Raw genomic sequence first — 23,770 nt, 5'->3', positions numbered from 1 at the left:
CGTAAACACGTGTCGGATGCGCCTACGTGCGGAAAATAAAATTGCGCGACACATTACATATTGTCGCAAACACCGGAGTGGAATCAATAATTCCAGGGCATTAATCACTGGTAACACTAAGGCCCGGTTCACACCTGTGTGTTTTACAGCGCTGTAAAACGCTCAACATGTGAAAACCAATAATTGCCTATGGGCATGGTTCCCACCTGGGCCTTTTACAGCGTATAGGAACGCCCTGAAAAACGCCCTGCGCCCAAAGAAGTACAGGAGTACAATTTTATTTTTTTCAAAATAGAGAAAATAAGGGGGGAAAGAATCATACCGCCTGTGAAACGCGCGTTTCACTGAACGGAAAAACGTGCTAAACAAGCTGAAAAAATACGCTCAGGTGTGAACCCAGCCTAAACTGATGAGCAGTAAAAGCTTTTAAAGTGTTGCTTATGTGACATTTTGGGTATTGTAGTTTTTGCGGTTTCACGGACACACAATTTTAAGCCTTGACATGTTTGGTATCAATTTACCCGGTGTGATCCCATCTTTTATATTTTACAAACAAATTGGGTATTCTATTCTGTTTCTGTGCACTAAATCTCATTTTAGTGTATTTTATCCTAAAAATACTGGTTTGATAAACATTTGCACAAATAGCTTACAACAAAGAAAATTGCAACTAGCATTTTTTTTTTACTCTACAGGGCCTCTGCTTTCAGAAAATATATCATTGTTGGGGGTCTGAAACCGTTTTCTAGCCAAAAATTTATCGTGTGTGGGTGCAAATAGAAATTGCTCTGGCCAGGAGGTGGTTAACGAGACTTCTGCCTCTTCTGCGGGAGATGCCTCACTTCATTTTGATCTCTGCAGATAAGAAAGTGGAATATCTTTTCTGTTCCATTTTACCCCATAGCTTGTATGCTTAGCTACCTTACTTGGTTGTGGTCTTACTGGCTTAGACTATCATTGAGTGGGCCAAGATTCTGGGACTGGACTTGACTTTGACTGGCTCACAGTTTGTATTTGAATATTAAATGCTTTGTCCTTCAGTGGACTCCTAGAAAAGGAATTTTATGGTACAAGTACGGTAATACAAAGTATCATGTTTTTGTAGTAAGCAGCAATGTACTTTTTTTTACAATTACAAATGTATAATGCAGCCATGGATCAATCAGTCGTAATTCCTGAGGTAATGGGGTCAATTCACAAAGCTCAGCGTTATGAGAGCAGAAGTTAATTTATCCTTTTTTTACCACTCTTTATTTTGCTTGCTGAAACATGCAATTCACAAAAGTTGGAATCGTGAATGCACACACATTTTAACGTTACTTAAACAAGTGTTATTTTAGCATCACATACTTTATTTTATCTATTACTGTGATAAACTAACGTTGTGGGTGTTATTTTAACACTTTTGCAGTGCAATTTGGTAGCAGAAGGGGTGGAGCAGATGCCTAGATGACTGTTACTTTCACCACACAAGAATTCCACATATAAGGAAGAGATATATTCCATATTTGCCACATGCATACTAATTTTAAATTTATCGAGAAGAAATCATATAGAAATAACAATAAAAAAATTTCTGAACGGAATGAATATATGAAACATTAGATTTATTTAGATCGATCTGCATCTGTTGACAATCAGACAGTGCAGGGAGGGCAAGCAATTCTCCTGCCCACCTAAAGCCTTGTTTTTGATATTACATTTGTTGTATGGAACAATCCACTTCACTTATTCTGCAACACCACTTAAGAGTGTCCAGGGACATTTTATTTTTCGTGTTATGTGAGATTTGCCACTAACCTCTAACTATAAAAAAAATCCACATTTTGTAGAAGGATAAAAGCTGTAGAAATGACAACTTTTGCGTTCTTCTTCTGAACGCAAAAGCATTAAGCAATGTGAAAATGAAGACAAAAGGTTCAATTTCTATCTACCTCATGTCATCTGAGTGCACCAAGCATCAGATAACGCCTGAAATCTGTCATAACGCCACCCTGAGGGCTTGTTCACGGGACGTTTGTTTTTTGTGCTGACCTGATCCGTACGCTCCTGCACTAAAAATGCATCCCAATGTATCGCTATGTGTTTTATGGGCTACAGTTCTCACGTGCGCAGTCCGTTCACTCCAGAAAAACGCATGTCACATTTTGTACGGTCAGGAAACGCAAAACGTGTCAAACGCACTGCAGCTAACATACTGACAGCCCCACTCCAGAAAAACGCATGTCACATTTTGTACGGTCAGGAAATGCAAAACGTGTCAAACGCACTGCACTGCAGCTAACATACTGACAGCCCCACTCCAGTTTTTTTTAGCTGGAACGCGGCAAAAAACACACTGCATCAGTAGCACCGCGTCTGCAGATCCGCACCTGATCAGGACCTGATATCATGTGAACAGGCCCTAAAGGAGGTGATAAATCTACGTCTCAATAACTAGTGATAAAAGGACCTTTTTCCTTTTGTGAATTGCATTTCAAGCATATTTTATCACTCCAGTTGTTAAAATAACGTCTGAATAGTTAATTTACTACTTAAAAATAAGAAGCGTTATTGAGTTTTGTGAATTGACTACCTTTACACAGCAACTATATAACCAGCGATATCAATGAAATAACGGCCGAAATGAAGAAAATAAGCTTTGTGAATTGACCCCATTGTGTTTTGTAGAGTGACATTGTCCTCAAGGTATTGTTGCCAACCAGTCTCTTAACAAGTTCTTTCTTGCACTGTAGTGGAGAGTAAGAAAAGAAGCAATGATGGGTCTTGCCCAGCTATATAAGAAATACTGCCTGCATGCTGAAGCTGGAAAGGAAGCTGCAGAGAAGGTGAACTGGATAAAGGATAAACTTCTACATATTTACTATCAAAACAGCATTGATGACAAGTAGGTATCTGTTTTAAACTTGGTCAGAATGCGTGAGAAATTTTTGTATAAATGTTGGCGTCTAGAATGAAGAGGATCCCCCCAAACTGTTCTTTGGGGGGGATCGGAGGCCTTTTTACCTGCTTGTCTTAAGTGAAGAAGCTGTTCTTGTTGGACACAGAACATTGGCAGAATGAAAGAACATTTTTTTCTGGCACAAGGACATGTCTTTGTGACTTATTAATAACTTGTAAAATTGTGTTTGCAAAAATAAAAAACATTTACAATGTACAGTTATAATCTAGCTCATACCTATTTTTGCTTCCGATTTGCTACCAATTTAGTCTGCCTTTATGTTTGTTTAAATCTTAAGTTAAAAAAAAAAAAAGCAAGAAAGAGCTCTTTTTTTTTTTTTCTCCCGGTTACAACATCATTATGCTCATTAAATTGGCAGTCAAGGCAGCAGCAGTTTTACGGGGAATGTAATGTAGGCATTTGAAGAAAAACAGAGTGGTAGGCGGAGTTCTGTAGTAAAGTGGACAGGATCTACAACGCTGGTTAGGATTTTAGTGCAGAAAAGGACTGTGTTGTGTCAGCCCAACAAGAGGTTAGGAGCACACTGGATTTCTGGCAGATCAACAGATTATTTTTGAACGGAAATGACATAAGGACATGTGCGTGTTTTAGAGAGATGTACTTTAAGCTGCCATTGACAGACATGTTGACTAGTAAACCTTGCCACAGCGAATACTGCTGACTAATGATAAAAAAAACAAACAAAAGTGTATCTACTAGACTGAAATTACATTTTGGAAACCAAAAATAAAAAAAGTCCAACCGTAACTGAAAATATTTTTTTTCCGAACCTTTTTAATTTTTTAAAAATATTCTAAACAGACTCCTGATATTTCCCTTTTTAAAATAGAAAAAGCAGCCCCTGTTATAATGAACAGGAATCCTCTATACTGAGTGTTCCTGTTCATTCATAACTTGTGGAGATAGTGTGTTTACCATGTACACAATCATGAATGAACAGGAAGTGATGTAATCACTTTTCATTTATTCATAATTAGGGAATGTCATGCTCTGTCCTCGATTATTTACAAGCTGTGTCACAGAGCAGTGCCCAGTGGGAAGGAGAGAAACAAGGCATGCACCACAATTTCGGCCACAGGCTCCAGCAGCAGTTTGTTTTTTATGGATGGTAGATAAAATGTAGGCCGTAGTGTGAAGTAATATAACTGCATAAAGGCAGTTGTCCCGTGTTAACTGTATGGACCAGGGGTAGGCAACCTCGGCTCTCCAGCTGTGCTGAAACTACAAATCCCATCATGCTTCTTCCTCTGGGAGTCATGCCTGTGGCTTGCAATGCCTTATGGGATTTGTAGTTTTAGCACAGCTGGAGAGCCGAGGTTGCCTACTCCTGCTTTACATCGTAGCGATTAGGGATTCACCGATACCTGTTTTTCGGTATGGAGTACCCATATTTTTTGTTTGTCGCCTGGCTTCCTGACTGCCTGTGAAGCCGGTGTTCTAGCGAAAGAACACCGGCTTCATTTGCTGAGGCTGCCTTGCTTCCTGACCAATCAGGAAGCTTAGGACATGAGTCATGAGGTGCCATCCAGCTTCCTGATTGACTAGGAAGCCGGCTACAATCGTTCCTAGGCAGCCTGGCTTCCTGACCAATTCGGAAGTTCCGGTATCTGCACCGATACCAGTATTGGTGCATCCCTAATAGTGATGTATTTCAAACAAAGTGCATTTACTCTTTTAGCTCCTTTTCCTGACCTAACGTAACCCACCGTCCCCTTCAACAGATGCATACTAGGCTGGGTTGTTGCATATAAAACCAGCATAAATCTGATGAATTGATTACTTGTAATACTGTAACAACTCTCTCTCCCTCTTTCAGGTTACTTGTAGAAAAGATATTTGCTCAATACCTTGTTCCTCACAATCTGGAAACGGAAGAAAGAATGAAATGTCTCTATTATTTGTACGCTAGCTTGGACCCTAATGCTGTAAAGTGAGTGATGAATGATGTGGATCTATTCTGTGCTGTCATTTTGCATAAAGTAACAGTTTCATAGCCTGTATACCTGGAAAGCAGCTGTAAAAGTTTGACACTTTAAAAAAAGCTAATCTTTGTAGAGATTTGTCTGAAATCATGTTGTATATGTATAGTCAGCTGGTGTTTTTATTCTTTAACATGTGTAGTTTAGTTATGTATGTTTTATTTTGTGTATGTCCAGGGCACTGAATGAAATGTGGAAGTGTCAGAATATGCTGAGAAGTCATGTCCGGGAGTTGCTAGACTTACATAAACAACCACCTGTAAGTTTATACAGATTCATGTGCCTTGTCTGTCACGGTAGTCCTTTTAGGGCCATCTGCTCATAGCTTGGATTTCAGTAGTTGAGACCCAATATTCTTATGTTTGTCTGTTAGAGATTAGGAAATTTGTCTAAAAAGAAGAATGACAGCAACCGCCATTGGTAACATCAGTCTGAAAAATGCTTATTTGTCTGCCTGTAATGCTGACCCACTAGTTTCACTCGTTTTGTCACTGGCCCAGAACAAGTATACAGAATCGAGAGAATCCGAGAAAGTCAGAAGTCTTATCTGAATTCTTGCTCTCGATTAGTGACTCCCTCCGTATTAAAGCACAACAGTCTGGCACCTAGCATTTTCAGAAGTAAGGTCAGCAATGGCATTCCCCATTTTATTTTTCTTACAGGTTTCTTTTAAAAATATGCTTGCAGGATTTTTAATCTATTCCTAGAGGAGCTTTCTTCACACTCCGAGTCCATTTTGATTTAAATTCAAACTCCAGGAAAAAAGAACTTGCACACCACACTGGCTGTTTAAATTATCACTAAAAAGCTGTATGTTGCGTGGAGGGTTTCTGCAAAGTATAAAAATCTTATCTTGATGCATGCCAGCTTCCTGGTGCTGTTGGGATTGAGGGATGCGATCCCACACCCCTGACCCTCCTCACTACTTGTCCATTCACAAAATGCTTTGTATTTTTCTACAAAAAAAAATGCAAGGTGTTCTGTGGTTATAGAAGTGGTCACATCCCTGCCCCTCCTCTCCAAGTCTGGCTTGATAACCGTTTTCAATATGAACCTCCTTTACTTTTTAGATGTGCACAGCTGAATTTTACGGATACACACCTATGTTGTCTGTCTAAATGTTTCTCTCTTTCCTGCAGTCAGAAGCAAACAACACAGCCATGCTTGGGAAGCTGATGACAATAGCAAGTGAGTATTTGTCATACTTACCACAGCCTAGAGATTTTCTTTGGCTCCTTCTGCTCAGGTGGACAGTTTAGGCACAATATGCAGATGGTGCAGGTGTGTTTTTTAAAGTTGTACCACATAATGTTGATATCCTTTGCAGTAAAACACTGCATTCAGACCTTGAAAATGGTGTGTGCAGTCTGACTTTTAACGTATCTCATTTACATATAGTACGATATTTTAAAGGCCCTCTGTGTGGTGGAGGAGAGAAGACAAAATCTGCAGCAGTTGCCCATGGCAACCAGTCAGCTTCGATCTTTAATTTTCAAAGCTTAACTGAATTCAACTGAAGCGATAAGCTGATTGGTTACTATGAGCAACTGCTCCATATTTTGTCTTTAGTTTTGAAAAAAATTCCCCAATAAGCTTACTCCAGACCTGTATATTGTTCTCTCTGTACTGGACCTATCATTCCTGAAGCCAAGGCAAAGACCATATCAAGCAAATGTTTTGGGGGTTTTTCTCTCTCTCGTCCAATGAAGTACACGGGAAGTATTAAACCTTCGAGTTATACTGATCTGTAGAGGAGGATTGTACACTAGGAAACAAAACCCAGCCCAGGTTATACTCCTACTACCAGAATGCCGCAGTTTTTCCTCGAAGGATGAACGTCTTTTTCACCTGTGCTGGGAAAAGTTCAACCTTAATTTGCTAGCATAATATTTTCTAAAATATTTTTTCTTCACTACATCACTGCTAGTGCTGGTCCTGTTGTGGGACTAGCCTAGAAGTAACATTCAGGCACTGACTTCTGCGTAAGGCGATTTCCAGGTTCATACTGCTTTGGCATTGCCTCTGTGCTGCGCTTGCCTTGACTTTCAAGACCACCACCTGCTGCCAGTGTTTGGGTTTCATAAGTACCTGGGTCCTTGCCACTAGCTTGAGCCTCATGCTTAACTGCCATGTGGTCATAACTTCTGATACTAGGCACTGGTGGTGACAGTCCCACTGTAGTGGGTGCCCCTAGCTCACACACTAATGGCTCCGGTGCTGCTTGCAGTGAACTCTTAAGTCCCCATTCACACCTAGGCGTATTGTAATATGCGCGTCTGTCGCGTGTTTTTTTTACCGCGATTCACGGTAAAAAGTCGCACGATTCCAAAGGCTACTTGGCTGTATCCAAATGGAAAACGCCCTACAAAACGGCCCAAAGTAGTCCCGGGACCTTTTCAGGCGTGGACCGTTTTGTAGGGCGTTAGGGACGGGCGGAAATACGCCTAGGTGGGAACGAGGGCATTGACTACAATGCTATTTATTTTTTTGACCGTTTTGTAGAGCGTTCGTCGAGCATAGGACGCGCTACAAAACGGTCAGGTGTGAACGCAGCCTAATGCAGCTCATGACTGTAGCCATGAATCATGTGGCCCTCTGATCCTAGAGTCTTCCCTTTCTTGAGTCTTCACTAGCCCCATCGGGTGTTCTCGCCTTTAGCCCTTTCAGCTGAAGTCTTTACTGTAGCCAGGAGTGACTTAAATCACCCAGTTATTTGTGGAATCTGACTGCAGAGGTCACAAGCGCACTCCTGTGCCTTCCCCTGCAGATATTATGTTTGATCTGCCCTGCCTTTGTCACTCTAGTCCTTACAGGATGAGCTTACCTTCAAGGAGTCGCAGTCCTTCTGCTACTATTCCAAATTAAGACCCTTTTGTCGATGTGATGCACCCCCTATTGCAAGGCTTCCTCTATAGAGATGGATACACACCCTAACAAGATGTTTGGTCCCACCAAATGCTTGTTAGCCTTAAATCCATTTAAAGGGGACTGTTAAAGTGTTCTACCCCCACTGTGGGTCCGGCAGTGTCCCACCATAAAGTGAGCATGGTTCCGCTATGGGATGTGCCACTTTAAAGTGTATTTCCACCTTTGCAGTCAAATTTGAGAAACCCCTCTTATGTTGTGTTCCCATTCACACAGCGTATTGAATATTTTCTAATCGCACCTTACTCTTGTCCTGGTTTCACTTTGTTTTGAATTTACTAATTTCCTTCCACCAGAAATAAAAGCTGCCTGTCTAATGTGTGTCTCAGTGGCCAGTAATATAAACACACAAATTGCCCTGCACACTTACTAGCTAGCCTGCAAAGAAAGCTTACAGTCTCACGACTTGCGTTATATGCAGAGGTTTTAGTTGCACAACTTTTGCAAAATATGTGGAAGGCACACTGCTTTAGTGGCCAATGAGGCATTCTTATTGGACTGTGATGACAGGTGGGCGGGGCTAAGCTCCAAAGTAGGGGAAGTTATGTTCATCAGAATAAATCGAGGGTCAGCAGAGTTTTTTTTTTTTTCCCCTGTTATATCCAGGCAAAAGCAGGGGCCATTTAATGCTTGCTTTGGTAGCATGGTTATAATTTAAAGGTTTACTTTGTGTCGTATACCATTTGTAATATTTAAAAATTACCAGCTTAGAATTTAAATTCTTCTTGTTGATTCATAGAGAACTTACCAGACCCGGGGAAAGCACAAGATTTTGTCAAGAAATTTAATCAGGTTTTGGGAGATGATGAGAAACTTAGGTCTCAGCTAGAAATGCTCATAAGCCCAACGTGCTCCTGTAAACAAGCAGACGTTTGTGTGGTAAGAAACCTTCATTGCAGCTTTATGATATGCATGCTTTCACTGTAGCCATCAAAGAATGAACATACCAAAAGAAGTAATGACAGATGTTTTCTTTATATATTTTTGTATGTGTTTTTTTATTTGACAAAACATTTATCAGATTGCATGTTTTAATCTTAGAGGGAAATTGCTCGGAAACTCGCGAATCCAAAGCAGCCTACAAACCCGTTCTTAGAAATGGTGAAATTCTTATTAGAAAGAATTGCCCCAGTCCATATAGATTCAGAGGCTATCAGGTATGTAACTGGTTTCCATTTATACAACTAGTATTCTTTCTATAAAAAACTTCTTTTGTAAATCAAATCTTACATGTGGGTTCTGGTTGTGAAGGTGTGTTGATGTGTGAGTGAGATGTTTGCTTGGGTCTGTGTTTATGCAGTTGCTGTAGTTTAGGAATACTCAAATCTGTGAAAACGTACTGTATGTATCAACACAAAGGAAATGTGTGGTTTCTTGTTAACAATTTTCATTGTAAGCAGTTTTATGTTGTCATTTTATAAATGTTCCCTCATCCTATGCTCATACTGTCTGTTTCAGTGCATTAGTCAAACTGATGAATAAATCTATTGAGGGTACAATTGATGATGAAGAGGAGGGTGTGAGTCCTGATTCCGCAATAAGAGCAGGATTAGAACTGCTAAAGGTAAACAAAGCTATGCAAAAATATAATGGGCAGCAAATTAAAAAAAAAAAATGTTTTTTTCTTTTTAATTGGTAGCTGTAAATTAAAATGTGTTGCTGTGCCCAAATAAGTGTAACCTCATTATAGAGAGATCATTTTTTCCAACATTAACTTACAACGGAATATGACATTAGGACTTAATGGGTACCCAAAGCATTGTTGTGGTTTTTATACTGCAGGCTGCTGGTTTTATGCACACAGGATATGTGGTAGAAGTGGGTGAATTTCCACTAGAATGTCACTATAGCTTTTCTGTTCCAAACAGGCTCACAGCCGCAATAGAACTTTAATGGCATTCAATGGTGGTGCTCCACCCCTATGCCACTTTTTTTCCGCAAATATGTGGGCCCACACACTTTTGAGACGTGGCATGTTTGGTATCCATTAACTCAGTCTTTTATATTTAACAGAAAACGTAAAGATAATGGGGGGGAATTTATCAAAACTAGAGCAGACAGAATCTGGAGCAGTTGTCCAAGTAACCAGTCAGCTTCTCTCTTCAGTTTGTCCAGTTTAGCAATAAAAATGAAAGATAGAAGCTAATTGTTTGCCATGGGCAACTGCTCCAGTTTGTCTGCTCCGGTTTTAATAAATTCCCCTCAATGTTTTTTTTTTTTTTTTTTTTTGTTTCTGTGCACGAAAATTCATTTGAATGTACTTTTTACTGAAAATGTAGATATGATAGAGATGTGCAAACATTGTGCAACATAAAATGCTAGCACTATAATTTTATTTCACAGGTCCTCTGTTTTCAGAAAGTTTACATTATTTTGGGGTTTTAAGCATGTTTTCACAAGCAAAGGTGCATTTTAGCATGTGTGAAAACTAACAGGGTTATTCACAGAAGGGTGACGAGTTTGGAGAAGGCAGGAGAAGTGAACAATCTAGGACAACATAGCTGATTTGGAAATATTCTCCAATTCAGCTCACTTTCCAGTTCAGCTATGTTTTCCTAGATTGGTAACTTCTCCTGCCTTCTCCAAACTCTTCACCCTTTAGTGAATAATGACTTGCATGCATTAATTGGTTGTCATATGTACATTTTTTTTCTTTTTCATTGGGGTTATGTTATCCATTAAAATAATTCTTAATAAGTTAAACATGTTTACAGTATCTTATTTGTGTGATTATTCATAAAATCGTTTATGTACTTGTTTTATATAAGTGAGGTGGTGAGACAAATGCACTAATTCTGTGTGATAATCTGATGCTTAGGTGTTGTCCTTTACCCATCCGACTTCATTCCACTCTTCAGAGACGTATGAATCATTACTTCAGTGCCTTCGTATGGATGACGACAAAGTGGCAGAGGCAGCCATCCAGATATTTCGCAATACTGGGCACAGAATTGAAACCGATGGGGAAATTAGGAAGACATGTTCCACCCACTCAGTGGTGCCTACATGATCTTAATGATGCTGGGAAAGATGGTGCGCCTGTGGCGGCCCTCTTCTAACTTGGCGTTGGATTCTGTACAGAGTGGTAGTACACCTTGCCCTTACTTTAGCTGCCAGTATGAGAAACTAAGTCATTTCAAATACAGAGCCTTGGAATTCACACATCATTGGGCATTAAAACAGTAAAATCTAACTTTATTGGAGTGGTTACAGATGAGCTTTAACAGTGGCATTCTGCAGTTTGTGCTGTAATTAGTCATGCTTGTTTTAAATGGCTATAAAATATGTATTAAATGGCTATAAAATATGTATATAGACCTTCAGTTCAATTGGAAGTATGCTGGCAATTTAACATGTCAACATAAAATGTCAACAGGTGGTGCTTTTTGCACTTAAAAAAAAAAAATATTGGGATAAATGCTTGTGGTTTCTATCAAATGATTAATGATTGTATTTAAATTGGTTTCTGATTTGTGAAAGACATTAAAACTTATTGATGGAAATGTATCCAAACTGCAGCAGACAGAATCTGGAGCAGTTGCCCATGGCAACCAATCAGCGTCTCTTCAGTTTGTTCACTTTAAGCTTTGATAATGAAAGAGATGCTGGTTACTCTGTGCAGCTGCTTTAAATTCTTTCTGCTCCGGTATTGATAAATCCCCCCCTTTGTGTATAGGAGCTTGTTGGATGTGCTTGCTATGAATTCTAGCTTCCTATTAGGTTATGTGATTTGTATTCTGCTGTTGTGGTATTGAACATGCAACATTAATCCTGATATCTTGTCATATCTCTATTCTTTAGCCTCTCAGCCGAAGTCTTAATGCAGATGTGCCTGAACAGTTAGTAACTCCTCTAGTATCACTGGGTCACATTTCCATGCTGGCTCCTGATCAGTTTGCTTCTCCAATGAAGTCCGTGGTGGCAAATTTCATTGTGAAAGATCTTCTAATGAATGATCGGGTGAGATGCAAATATTTTTGCACTTTGTATTCATTTCAAATGTAGGTTATTGAATTCTAACGAGTTACATTTGTTTTTTCCCTGTAGTCAACTGGAGACAAAAATGGAAAGCTCTGGTCCCCAGATGAAGAAGTTTCACCAGAAGTTTTGGCTAAAGTATGATTTACACACTATTTTACCAGCATTTCACAAATCCCTTTATTGGTCTTTCTTTCTAAATCTTTTATGCATTTTTTGAATAGTTTTGTACATGTTAATCTTCATTAATAGCTAATAAAAATGGACTTCTCATCTGTATGTTACTTCTGACTGTAGGTACAAGCCATAAAACTACTGGTGCGTTGGCTCCTAGGGATGAAAAACAATCAGTCCAAGTCTGCAAACTCCACATTGAGATTGTTGTCTGCCATGTTGGTCAGTGAAGGAGACTTGACAGAGCATAAGAGAATTAGGTGAGATATAATGTAGCGGCAAGGCTTCAGTGACTACATGTAAAGCTTTTTTCATGAACTACAGCTTTTGGTTGCCACTAGGGATGCACCGATACCAATACCTGTATCAGTGCCGATACTGAGCATTTGGGCAAGTACTCGTACTCACCCAAATGCTTCCGATACTAGCCCTGATACCGGATCTTCTGGTCAAAGGAACATTGCCTCTGACCGGGAGTGTGGAGCCGGCTTCCTGGCCAATCAGGAAGCCAGTCCGTGGCTCCTGACCTGCCTCCTGGCTTTCTGATTGGAAGAGGGAGCCGACTTCACGCTGCCTAGCGACATTGCGAGGAAACCTGGCTTCCTGACCCACCTCCGGCTACCAGATTGGTCAGAAAGCCAGGGAGCATGAAGTTGGTGTGCTTTTGATAGAACACCGGCTCCCCAGGTAGTCGAAAGCACACAGGCTTCATACTCCCTCACAATGCAGCTTGACTGCCTGACCAATCAGGAAGCCAGGCTGGTTGCAGTGTCGCTAGTCAGCGTGAAGCCAGCTTCCTAGCCAATCAGGAAGCCAGGTGGCATGTCATGACCCGCGACCCGGCTTTCTGATTAGCCGGGCCCACGCTACCTCGGGATTCCGGTATCTGTATTCGGTATCGGCAGGTATAAAAAAAATATATAAATCTCGGTACTTTTATGCCAGAAAAAACTGTATAGGTGCATCCCTAGTTGCCACCTTTTATTGGACAATTTCCTTCTCTGCTTTGGTTTTTGACATCACCTGCTTTGTGCTTACGATTTCTTCCCCAGGAGGGATAAGGATTGTCCTTGGCGCTTTTAGACCATAAACTTTTCTATATCACCTGCTTTCTGTAAGAGGTAAATTATGAAATTGTATGTGTATCTTTTCATATGTACCTCACTATAAAATAGTGAAAAATACCCCAAAACACTGCACATTTCTATTCATGTCTTAACCCTTTTACTGCCACAGCTGTTTTTGTAAAACAAAAATTTGCATACATTATAACCCACATTTTAGGCCTGTAAAAGATCCCCCCAAATTTCTTGTACAATATAAAAGAGTTGTGCTGCATAAATACCCAACATACCCAAGCGTATGTCCGCGAAACGGCGAGAAAATATGGTACCTCAAATTGTCCATAGGCTCGATCAGCTTTTTCCCCATCTTCTCTAGCTGGGGAATGACCGCTCACAAAGCGGAAGTGACGCAATCGGCATTGCTTCTGATTTCATCCAGCAGGGAGAGATCAGCGAACAGATGTTTTTTGGTATCTCTTCCCTTGTACTGGCCCCTGAAAGCGATCTGGCAGCTTTTCAGCCACCAGAATCCCTTCCTGTGTAAAGCCCACAGTCGGCTTTACACAGGTAAATAGCCAGGAGTCTGTTTACAGGTGCCTGCTGACAGTAAGTATAGCATACGTTGTTGGCAGCAAAAGGGTTAAACTGACTATGCACATTTACAATTTACTTTTATCTCCTAACTATGTAGTGCAAAGAGCTGCCTGATTGATTACAGACTGAGTGGAATAATTAGGTATACTCCGGCATTACATGGTTGTATTAAAACTAAGGAGGGTGTGCAATCAGTTTGTAAAATGTATGGCCAATTTTATTTGAGCAGCCATATGTCTCGTATGGCAACACTTATTGTAAAGTTGTTGTTACCCCCTCTATCATTATATACATACTGGACTCTTGGTATGCCTGCAGTTTATGTATACATGAAATATGTTCAGACTATACATTGATATACCATGTACAGTAAGCTCTGTTAAAACTGGACTATGTGGCGCTTGTTAAAATATCACTGCTATGCTATTGATGCAGTATTTGTATAAATCACATACTGAATAATTAGTCATGATTTTTTATGACGAATATTGTCCTTGTGTTTCAGTAAGTCAGATATGTCTCGCCTGAGATTAGCAGCTGGTGGAGCCATTATGAAGCTGGCCCAAGAGCCTTGTTACCATGAAATTATCACTCCGGAGCAGTTTCAATTATGTGCATTGGTAATTAATGTAAGTTTTTTTTTTTCCAGTAAACTAAAGTGTAAAAATGCTATTCAGACGCTTTTGAAAACAATCAATACTTACACTATATTGCCAAAAGTATTGGGACACCCCTCCAAATCATTGGATTCAGGTGTTCCGTGAAATGTTCTTGGTACTAAATATTTCGCGGTCACCTGTTAGTGGTATTATAACAAAGTGGAAGCAACTGGGAACAACAGCAACTCATCCACAAAGTGGTAGGCGACGTAAAATGACAGAGCGGGGTCAGCGCATGCTGGAGCGCACAGTGGCAGAAGTCGCCAACTGTTTGCAGAGTCAATAGCTACGGACCTCCAAATCCCATAGACACACTCCTAAACCATGTGGACGCCTTCCCAGAACAATTGAAGTTGTTATGGCTGCAAAGTGTGGGTCTACTCAATATTGAGTCCTGCGCACTAAGACTGGCATGCCAGTAAAGTTCATGTGCGTGTAAAGGTAGGCATCCCAATACTTTTGGCAATATAGTGTATCTCTTGCTCAGGCAAACAAAATATTTTCAAAAAAAGCTTGAATTCCATTAGGCTTTCTGCTTCGTTCTTTATCGCCCTGCATAGGGGGAAAAGCAAATCTTCTCAACATTCTTTGGAGGACACAGCAGACTACTAAGTGTGTACTGCATGCCTCCAACATGCTTCTTTAAGGTAAACTGACTGGATCATCTAAATTAAAATCGTACAGGACATGGGATCCTTTAAAGTGACACTAAACTTGGGAGTTGAATCTTAAAAATATATTCTAATGCCCTCCCTATTAACAAAAATGTATCTTACTTGTGCATCATACCATAATAGAAGTCACCAGCACTCGATGTGTGCAAGAAGTAAAGCACTTTTTATTAAATTGTCACATGCGTCGTACAGCCAACTTTTCGGTGTCACGCAGGGTCCCTTCTGGGCGACATAGTGACCACTATGTTGCCCAGAAGAAGTTACCCTGCGTGAGTCCAAAACAATTGCTGTATGACGCATGTGACGATTTAAAAAAAAGTGTTTTACTTCTTGCACACATCGAGTGCTGGTGACTTCTACTTTGGACTGTATCTGACACGGCGCCATCAGTGTTGTCACTTCAAGCACCAACCTTTCATCCAAGGTCTGTACGCTGTATGGAGTGCAGGTGATTTCATATCGATTACTTGTGCATCACTCGGCTGTAGATCCTCAAATCTCTGAATTCATGCTGACACTGTCCTTCCTTCTGGAGTGTGCCAACTTTTGTTCGCCATGATCCCTTTGTGTTGTAAAGTACCCACTGCTCCAAGCTCGTTCCTCTGATGGACTACATTCTCATGAGATTGTAGTCCATCACAGGAGTGAACTTGGAGCGGTTGCTACTTTACAACACACAGGGATCATGGCGAACAAAAGTTGGCACACCCCAGAAGGAAGGACAGTGTCAGCATGAATTCAGAGATCATTTGAGCCAGGTGATGCACAAATATGATACATTTTTATGATATTTACAAGATTTGACTACTGAGTTTAGTGTCACTTTAATCATAGACCCTGGATTATGTGCAGCAGCCTTCAGGTGATTTAATACTGTCAGACAGAACTGAGGGACAGCCCATATAACTCCTTCCACTCCCAACAATTCTCGGTTTCTTTCTAGTGTCCTTAGGTGAAGGACGATTTCTCTACTGAGAGCAGGTTTCCGGCCTATTTCTACATCCTGTCCAAAGAGCACTCTTACCTCAAACATTTTCCCGTTGACATTCTTTGGGTTTGTTGCATCTCCTATGGAAGATGCAACACTTTCTGGGATGGATCAGCTCCGTCCAGGCAGGTTTTCCCCTAGCTTCCCAGCAGCCATTTTGGGCACATGCTCTGCAAGGAGCAAACCGCACAAAAAAGGTTGTGAGTACACATCAAGGGATCCGCTCACCAAACGGACGTCAGGCCAGCACTCGTACAGAGGGCCATTATAGCGCTAACTCTGTTCCCAGCACTTAAGACCTTAGTCAACACTCCTCAGAACCCTTCCTTTTTCCCTTGGATACTCCCTTCTTCACATTTGTTCCTTTTCAACTAGAGAGGAACTGCCATAGGGAACTAATGGGGAAAGTCTTTACTCTTGTAGAAACAGTGGGGTGGAAAGGGAGTAAGTGCCTTGGGTTGCTGGTTGGCTCCACAGTCAGACAATTTACTTCTAAATGAAGAGCAGTGGGAATCCTTGCAGGACTCCGATAGAGGAGGAAGGCCAGTATTTAAGGCTTTATTTACTTTAGGGAGTATAGCCATGCAACATAGTATAGTGTCGATGACCATTTGCTAGACCCTTGCGGTTTGGACCAAATGCATGGCAATTGGCTTGGGATTGATCCTTACAGATCCATTAGTTTAGAAGCTGCAGCTCCTTCTAGTTGCCTTATGCCTACTGCATTGACAGCTTTGTAGGTTTCTTGCACCAAGTTCTTGCCTGACTCTGTCATTCCAGATGTGCTGGATCTTGTGGCTTGAATGCTGGTCTCAGTCTGCTAGAAATGGCTAGAATTCCTCCCATTTGATGGGACTCTGGTAAGTCTCCGGGCACCTTTATTAACTACTTGCTGTCCAGAGCAGTTTCAGAATATTTGCAAACAGATGAAAATAATCTGCATTTTTGGCTAGAAAGCAGCTAATACACATCACCTCCGGGTCCAGTGATCGGAGGAGAAATCGACTAGAAGCTTGCGGATCTCCCTCTGATCTGTGAGGGGAGATCCTCTGTGCAGAGCCCGGGGTAGCTGGGGGGCACACATTCCACCGCACAAGCGATCCGGCGCTTATATCTAAACAGCAACTGCCCGCTTTTTAAAATGATACCAAAAATGTGTTCTTGGTATAACCGCTTCAGGACCAGGACGTATTTTGACGGTGGGCGGGCCTGAAGTGGTTAAAGAAGTCACTGTTGGGAAGAGTACCAAGGAGACAGCAAAGGTCCCTGCAAACAAGTCAACTGCTCAAGGCTCCTGAAAAAGATCCCTGTGTCCTTCTCTGGCTTCTACTTCCAAGGCAAAGCACTCCATGCAGTTCTGTCAAATCCTGGACACCAAAACCTGGCACCAAGCCCACTCAAAGTGGGGGGCACTGTCTGTTGGCTTTTTCGGCCACATGTTTACAGGACCTTTTGGTCATGGACATAGTATCCTAGGGATATAGACTGGAATTTCAGTGCTTTATGCTTTCAAACTTCCCCTAATTTTTAAGGAGACTGTGAGTCCGCTCTCCTTGAGAGTGATTGCTTCGGTTTCCCAGGAGGAATGGTTCCAGGGGTTTTATCCAAGCCCAATTAAACGTTTGTCCCTCCCTGGATTTAAAGGTTCTCAATACCAAAATTTCAGCATGGAATTATTTTTTGATGTATATCTGCATGTCCACATTTTCCCTTCTCATTAGCTTTTATAACGCTTTGCGATGGAGCTGCATTTCCAGTTAGCGGCTCTTCCCTTTGACCTGTCTACGCCTTGTCCCCTCCCCCCAGACCTTTACCAAGGTACTGACCCTGGTTCTTGCATTGCTGCGATCTCGGGTAATCCACATGTGGGTTTTCTGGACGATCTCCTTCTGTGGGAGCAACAGATCCAGATGTTTCCGGTGGACCTTCCATCCACAAAAATCTCCATTGGATCCAAACATTTGCTTGGAGTACCTAGGCCTAGTTTTGGATGTGGCCCAGGCCCTGGTTTTTCTTCCCAGGGAAAAGGTTCTGACCCTCCACTCCAAGGAGCAACTTTGGTCTGGTTTTGCAGGTGAGTTCTGCGCTTAGTGGTGGCCTCCTTCTAGGCTGTGATGTTTGCCCATTTCTACTCAGGGCCCCTTCAGCTCATCATCTGGCTGCATGGGAGTAGTTCCCCCAGTTTCCAGATTTGCACCATCTGCCTAGCCACTGAAACCAGGATCTCTTTGACCTGCTGGCTGATCAGCCGTGCACTGGAGGCAGGGAAGTATCTTCTCCTGCTGGCTTGGACAGTGTTAACAGCGGATATTGTCCTGGGGAGCAGTTCTTGGGATGGAAACGGTCCCAGGGACTTGGTCAGCAAGGGAATCTTCATGGACAGCAGACAAGGATTCAGTTGGACAACGCTATGGCAGTGGCTTGCATCAATTGTCAGGGCAGTACCAGAAGCAGGGCAGCCAAAAAGAAAGCGGACTTTTTGCCTGGGCCAAAAAGGAAATATTAAGGCCTTGTCCACATTCCCGGAATAGGCAATTGGCAAGCGGACTTCCTCAGGTGCCAGATCTTGCATTCAGGGTTTGGTTTCTCCACCTAGCATCTTAATGGAACTCTGTCACCGGTGGGGAATGCCAGGCATGTCCTCTTTGCGTCCTTTTAACCACTTGCCGTGAATGGCTGGACGGCAGCCTTATAGGAGCAGGAGGGCGTCTTAAAGGAGAACTATGGAGTAAGTGTTGTTTTTCCCCATTGTTCTCCTCAGGGTCATGGGAGGACATAAACTAGCGTCCTCCCTTGACCCAAAGTTCAGTATATTGCGAGCTACAGCTCACGGTATACTGAGACCGCTGCAGCCGGGACGGATTCCGACATTACTGTCGAGATCCACCCAGCTGCGTGAATGACAGCTGGCTCTGCCTATCTAGAGGCAGAGCCAGCTGTACCCGCCCTCTCTCCTGTTCATTCCGCTAGTCAGCGCTGGAGGATGGGGGGGGGGAATCCCTGCAGGGAGCCATGAGTGACAGTCACGGCTCTCTGCAGGTAGATGATCAAGAAGTGAGCGAGTTACGGTATGTGTTCGCTCACTTCCCGATCTTTTGAGCTGACGTGTGATGGTTTCATTTTCACACGTCGGCTCGAACTATGAGGTTGGGTGAAAATCACTTGCCTCATAGTTCTCTAAGACGCCCTGCCCCTCCCCCGCTCGTATGCGGCACTCAGCGCGCACACGAGTGGGAAACTGTTGGCAATGTAAACAGCCAGGGATGGCTGTTTTACATTCAAGCGATCAGGTGTCTCTAGATTTCTTGTACTAGCTGCGGGTGTCTGTTACAGGGGGATCAGTACACAATCTCCCTTTGATCTCCTCTGCTGTCCCCGAATGCAGAAAGTGATGTATATTACATCACTTCCCCTTTCAGTGTCACTCCGGCAACGGATGCCGCTGAGAAACTGCTGAAGCAGATCTCTGCTTCAGCTTCCTTGGCGGTTCCCCAGGTGACATTAGGGGTCTTGGAGACTCCTGATGTCTCCATAAAGAGAGACCTGTTATGTGAATCTCGTGTAGACCAGCGCTTGGCCTTGCGTACTATCAATGGCATAATCTCAGCCTTGGCTACTCATAGGCCACCCTGTTCACAGTTCTGTCTGCAAGTGTCCCTTCACCTGAACGTAGTAACATATAATCCACATTCTATTAAAGTAGCCTGTGTTCTGTTCTGTACTCAAAAGATTTTACTTTTTTTTTGCATAGCTGCCGTGTTGATGTATGTTATTATTTCCACACTTATTGAATTCTCTTGCGTGGAATTACTCTGTAAACACATCTGAACCTAAAATATACAGCTCCATATAGAGTATATAGCCATAGTTCTTCCAACTGCTCGGAATTGTACTTTTTTGTGCAAGAAAATCCTGTAGTTATTTTGCAGACAAAACTATGGAAGCCAGTGTGAGTGAGAAGTAGCCCTATGGCAGTTTAGTGTTGATGTGGTTAATATTTGTAGAGGGTTAGGGAAGTGATGTGTAGTACATGGGTGGAGCCTCAAGCCATCAAGAATCTGGGGAATGAGATGCAATGGTGTAAATGCTAAATGTATAGGTGTGCATGGTGGTGTGTGCTTAATGCATTGGGATGAATGGTGGGGTTTTCCTGTGTTGTTACCTGTGCTGTGCACCACATATTCTAGCCCTGTACCCTGTGCTGTGCACCACATATTCTAGCCCTGTACACTGTGCCGTACACTACATACTCTGTACACTCATCTATTATATGCTGGATTACTACAGAAGGTGTACTTATCTCTTGGACTCCCAAATGCTACCAATTTGAATTATCTTTGCATAATTTAAAAATGCAATCGGTTTCCCCTCACTCTGATTTTCCTTATCACCACAAAACAGTGTCTCATTATTCTCTGATTTAGCTCTGACAAGTTTCAGGCATCTTCTAGTACCAGTTGTTCTGGCTGGATGGCTGCTAGTTATTGTTAGAAATTATACCTTGATTAAAGCAAGATACTAAACAGAGCACGCTATTTCTGGCACTACAAGGATGAGTGCAACACCCGTAGCAGTGAAGGGCTCCAGTGGTATACCCTTTGTAATATCCCCATTCGCACACTGTACCGTTGTACCCCAGAAAACAACAGGTGCTGGAACAACTGGTGGATGGCACCACAGTATACAATCTAGAAGATATGTTGTCCGCTCACCATTATGCTTCGGAATGTCATCTTCGTATTCCTTTAGCATGGCATGCGAATGCAACTTTTCTGAGCCTCACAAGACCCCTCCGTCAGACACTTTGCCTGACGAAGGGGTCCTGTGAGGCTCCGAAACATTGCATTCACATGTCATGATAAAGGAATTCAAATAAAGAGGATATCCTGAAGCAGAAGGGTGTGCGGACAACAGATCTACCAGTTGTATACCCCACTCCTTTTTCTTCCCTCATCGTCAATTCATTTTTCCACAGAATACAAAGGCATTCTGTGAATGGATAAGGGAAGATTAAGTCATGCGTCTGCCCATAGTATACTCAGTCACTTGAGTGGTTTGCAAGATAAATTTTTTTCGGAGTTCAGCATTAAATCCATCACTGGAAGGCCAGCGTAGAGTTATGTGCTGCAATCTGAGTTCTCTTTTGTGCTTGCTGTAGGATGAATGCTACCAGGTGCGACAGATCTTTGCTCAGAAGTTGCACAAGGCTTTGGTGAAGCTGCAGCTTCCACTTGAGTATATGGCTATCTTTGCCCTGTGTGCCAAGGACCCGGTAAAAGAAAGAAGAGCTCATGCAAGACAGTGCTTACTTAAGAACATCACCATACGACGGGAATACATAAAGCAGAATCCAGTATCAAACGGTATGTTTCACCTCAGCTTTTACACACGTATAATAGTCATAAATGTGTCACATTTTACTTGGCGTAGAGTCTTCTCCAAATGCTTTTTATTTGCATGCAGATCCTTTTTTTTTTATCTCCTTTAATTGTGAAGTTGATACATTGCAAAAAATGAACTTTATTTCACTTGATTTGTTACTTTGATATTGTCTCTACAGATAAGCTGTTATCCTTACTGCCAGAATATGTTGTACCGTACATGATTCATCTCCTGGCTCATGATCCAGATTTTACAAAACCTCAGGATATTGACCAACTTCGTGATATCAAAGAGTAAGAGTATTCTTTATGGGCAAGGCTGTCCTAAACTTAAATTACATTTATGCTTCTGCGTTTAGTCTAAAAATGTATATGGGTTTTGGACTATATTCCTGAAAGCTGATGACTGAGGAGATGTGTCTAGACCAGAGGTCTCAAAGTACCGCCCCGCTGGCCACTTGCGGCCTGCGCCAAGTGGATACTTTCACCCCAATAAGGATATTGTTTTATTTTTCCTGTGTTCAGCAGCAGTTCAACCTAAGGAGAAATCTCTTCATAGATGTGGTGATGGCCATCTGGGTTTACCTTTCTGTATCTGCTTCCCAGAAGGTCCTAAAAGAGGTTCTATAGCTTCCAGATCAGTTATTTCTTAGCAAAAGCAACAGGCATGCATATGAATTGCTAGATAGTGTCTCCTTTTCATGTGATAGCACACTCCACTAGAGCAGGGAGTGTTTCCTGGGTCCTTTATCACCCGGCCTGCAACCTGGTCTTCCAAGTGTACCTCTAAATATTGAAAGGTTGATATTTCTGCAGCTGCTATTTTTTGATCAAAAGGTTCTGCAAGCAGCTGATTAAAGTTCTTTGTTTCCTTTTTGTTTTGAACCATTCTTGTTTGGCCCGTGATGTTTGCGTGTACCTGGCCCTCAGTTTAGACTACTCTTAGATATCGATAGGTTCCTTACTCTGTGTCCTTCAATGGATGATTGACGAAATGGGATGTTTGTGCTCACTGTAAATTTATTTTCTTAAAATCTTTTGAGAACACAGCTCCCTCTTTGCTATTCTCTCTTTTTGAAACGCATGCTACAATGAGCAGGTTTGAGGAGGGAAGGGATATAGCCTCGAGCGGGCTGGCCTAAAGGATACGTGCTTTCTGTCTGTCAAGCGGTGTTCTCAAGTGGGCCCTGGAGAAAAGGATTATGTCATGCATGTGACAAGCTTGGCACTGCACCCCAGACTTTGGTTCAGTGTTTGTTTCATAGTAGAACATGTATTCAGTGTTGTGCATGGTATAAATTGTCCTTTGTTTCAATTGTCATAGATTCTTACCAATGCATTATTTCCCGATACAGGTGCCTTTGGTTTATGCTTGAAGTTTTAATGTCTAAGAATGAAAATAATAGTCATATGTTCATGAAGAAAATGTGTGAGAGCATTAAACAAACTCGGGATGCTCAAGCACCAGATGATCCCAAGGCTAACGAAGTATGTATTATCAACATTTTATCTCTATAATTTTAGAATATTGTGTGCGTAGGTGTCAAATGTTTGCAGTTTTCTATAAAATGTCTGGGAAGGGTATAATTCAGAAGGCGAGCATTGGCTTGCTACTGACATTCAAGAAGCAAATAGTTGATAGTGTTTGTGCAAATTCTTTGCTCTGTGCTGCAGGGGCATGGAATGGTAGTGAGGTACTGTGCATGTCCTCTTCTGTGTCCCCTATCGGAATAGATCTATTGAATGAGTGCAGTTTGCCATGATTCTGCACCTTAATTCTGCACCTTATACTTAAAAATATCACTAAAATTATTTTATCAAAAGGTATTTAAAAGGCATTAGCCAAGCTGTATTATACTGTATGATATACTGTATAGGCCGCCGTAATATACTGTATAGGCCGCCGTATTATACCGTGTGATATACTGTATAGGCCGCCGTATTATACCGTGTGATATACTGTATAGGCCGCCGTATTATACCGTGTGATATACTGTATAGGCCGCCGTATTATACCGTGTAATATACTGTATAGGCCGCCGTATTATACCGTGTGATATACTGTATAGGCCGCCGTATTATACCGTGTGATATACTGTATAGGCCGCCGTATTATACCGTGTGATATACTGTATAGGCCGCCGTATTATACCGTGTGATATACTGTATAGGCCGCCGTATTATACCGTGTGATATACTGTATAGGCCGCCGTATTATACCGTGTGATATACTGTATAGGCCGCCGTATTATACCGTGTGATATACTGTATAGGCCGCTGTGTTATACCGTGTGATATACTGTATAGGCCTCTGTGTTATACTGTATAGGCCGCTGTATTGTTTTCTATAAACACTGAACCAACCCGGCCCTCGACTTGGAGCATTTTTTAA

The 23,770-nt window shown here is 41.9% G+C and overlaps 1 protein-coding gene across 1 annotated transcript in view; it reads left to right on the top strand.

Moving 5' to 3' along the window:
- The window catches only part of PDS5A (PDS5 cohesin associated factor A), a 72,310-nt gene that overhangs the window by 33,223 nt on the left and 15,317 nt on the right, over positions 1-23,770 (top strand). Inside the window, 15 exon segments of the mRNA XM_018564803.1 lie at positions 2,736-2,887; positions 4,779-4,892; positions 5,119-5,200; positions 6,081-6,129; positions 8,606-8,745; positions 8,908-9,023; positions 9,325-9,430; positions 10,685-10,861; positions 11,587-11,826; positions 11,914-11,982; positions 12,142-12,278; positions 14,182-14,305; positions 21,156-21,360; positions 21,558-21,672; positions 22,734-22,866. Of these exon segments, the coding sequence (XP_018420305.1) occupies positions 2,736-2,887; positions 4,779-4,892; positions 5,119-5,200; positions 6,081-6,129; positions 8,606-8,745; positions 8,908-9,023; positions 9,325-9,430; positions 10,685-10,861; positions 11,587-11,826; positions 11,914-11,982; positions 12,142-12,278; positions 14,182-14,305; positions 21,156-21,360; positions 21,558-21,672; positions 22,734-22,866 (1,959 nt within the window).

The sequence above is a fragment of the Nanorana parkeri genome, unplaced genomic scaffold, assembly GCF_000935625.1.
Source record: "Nanorana parkeri isolate BGI_ZX_2015 unplaced genomic scaffold, ASM93562v1 scaffold24, whole genome shotgun sequence".
NCBI lineage: Eukaryota > Metazoa > Chordata > Amphibia > Anura > Dicroglossidae > Nanorana > Nanorana parkeri.
Note: the sequence above shows the minus strand (reverse complement) of the source record. Positions and strands in the feature narration are given on the sequence as shown.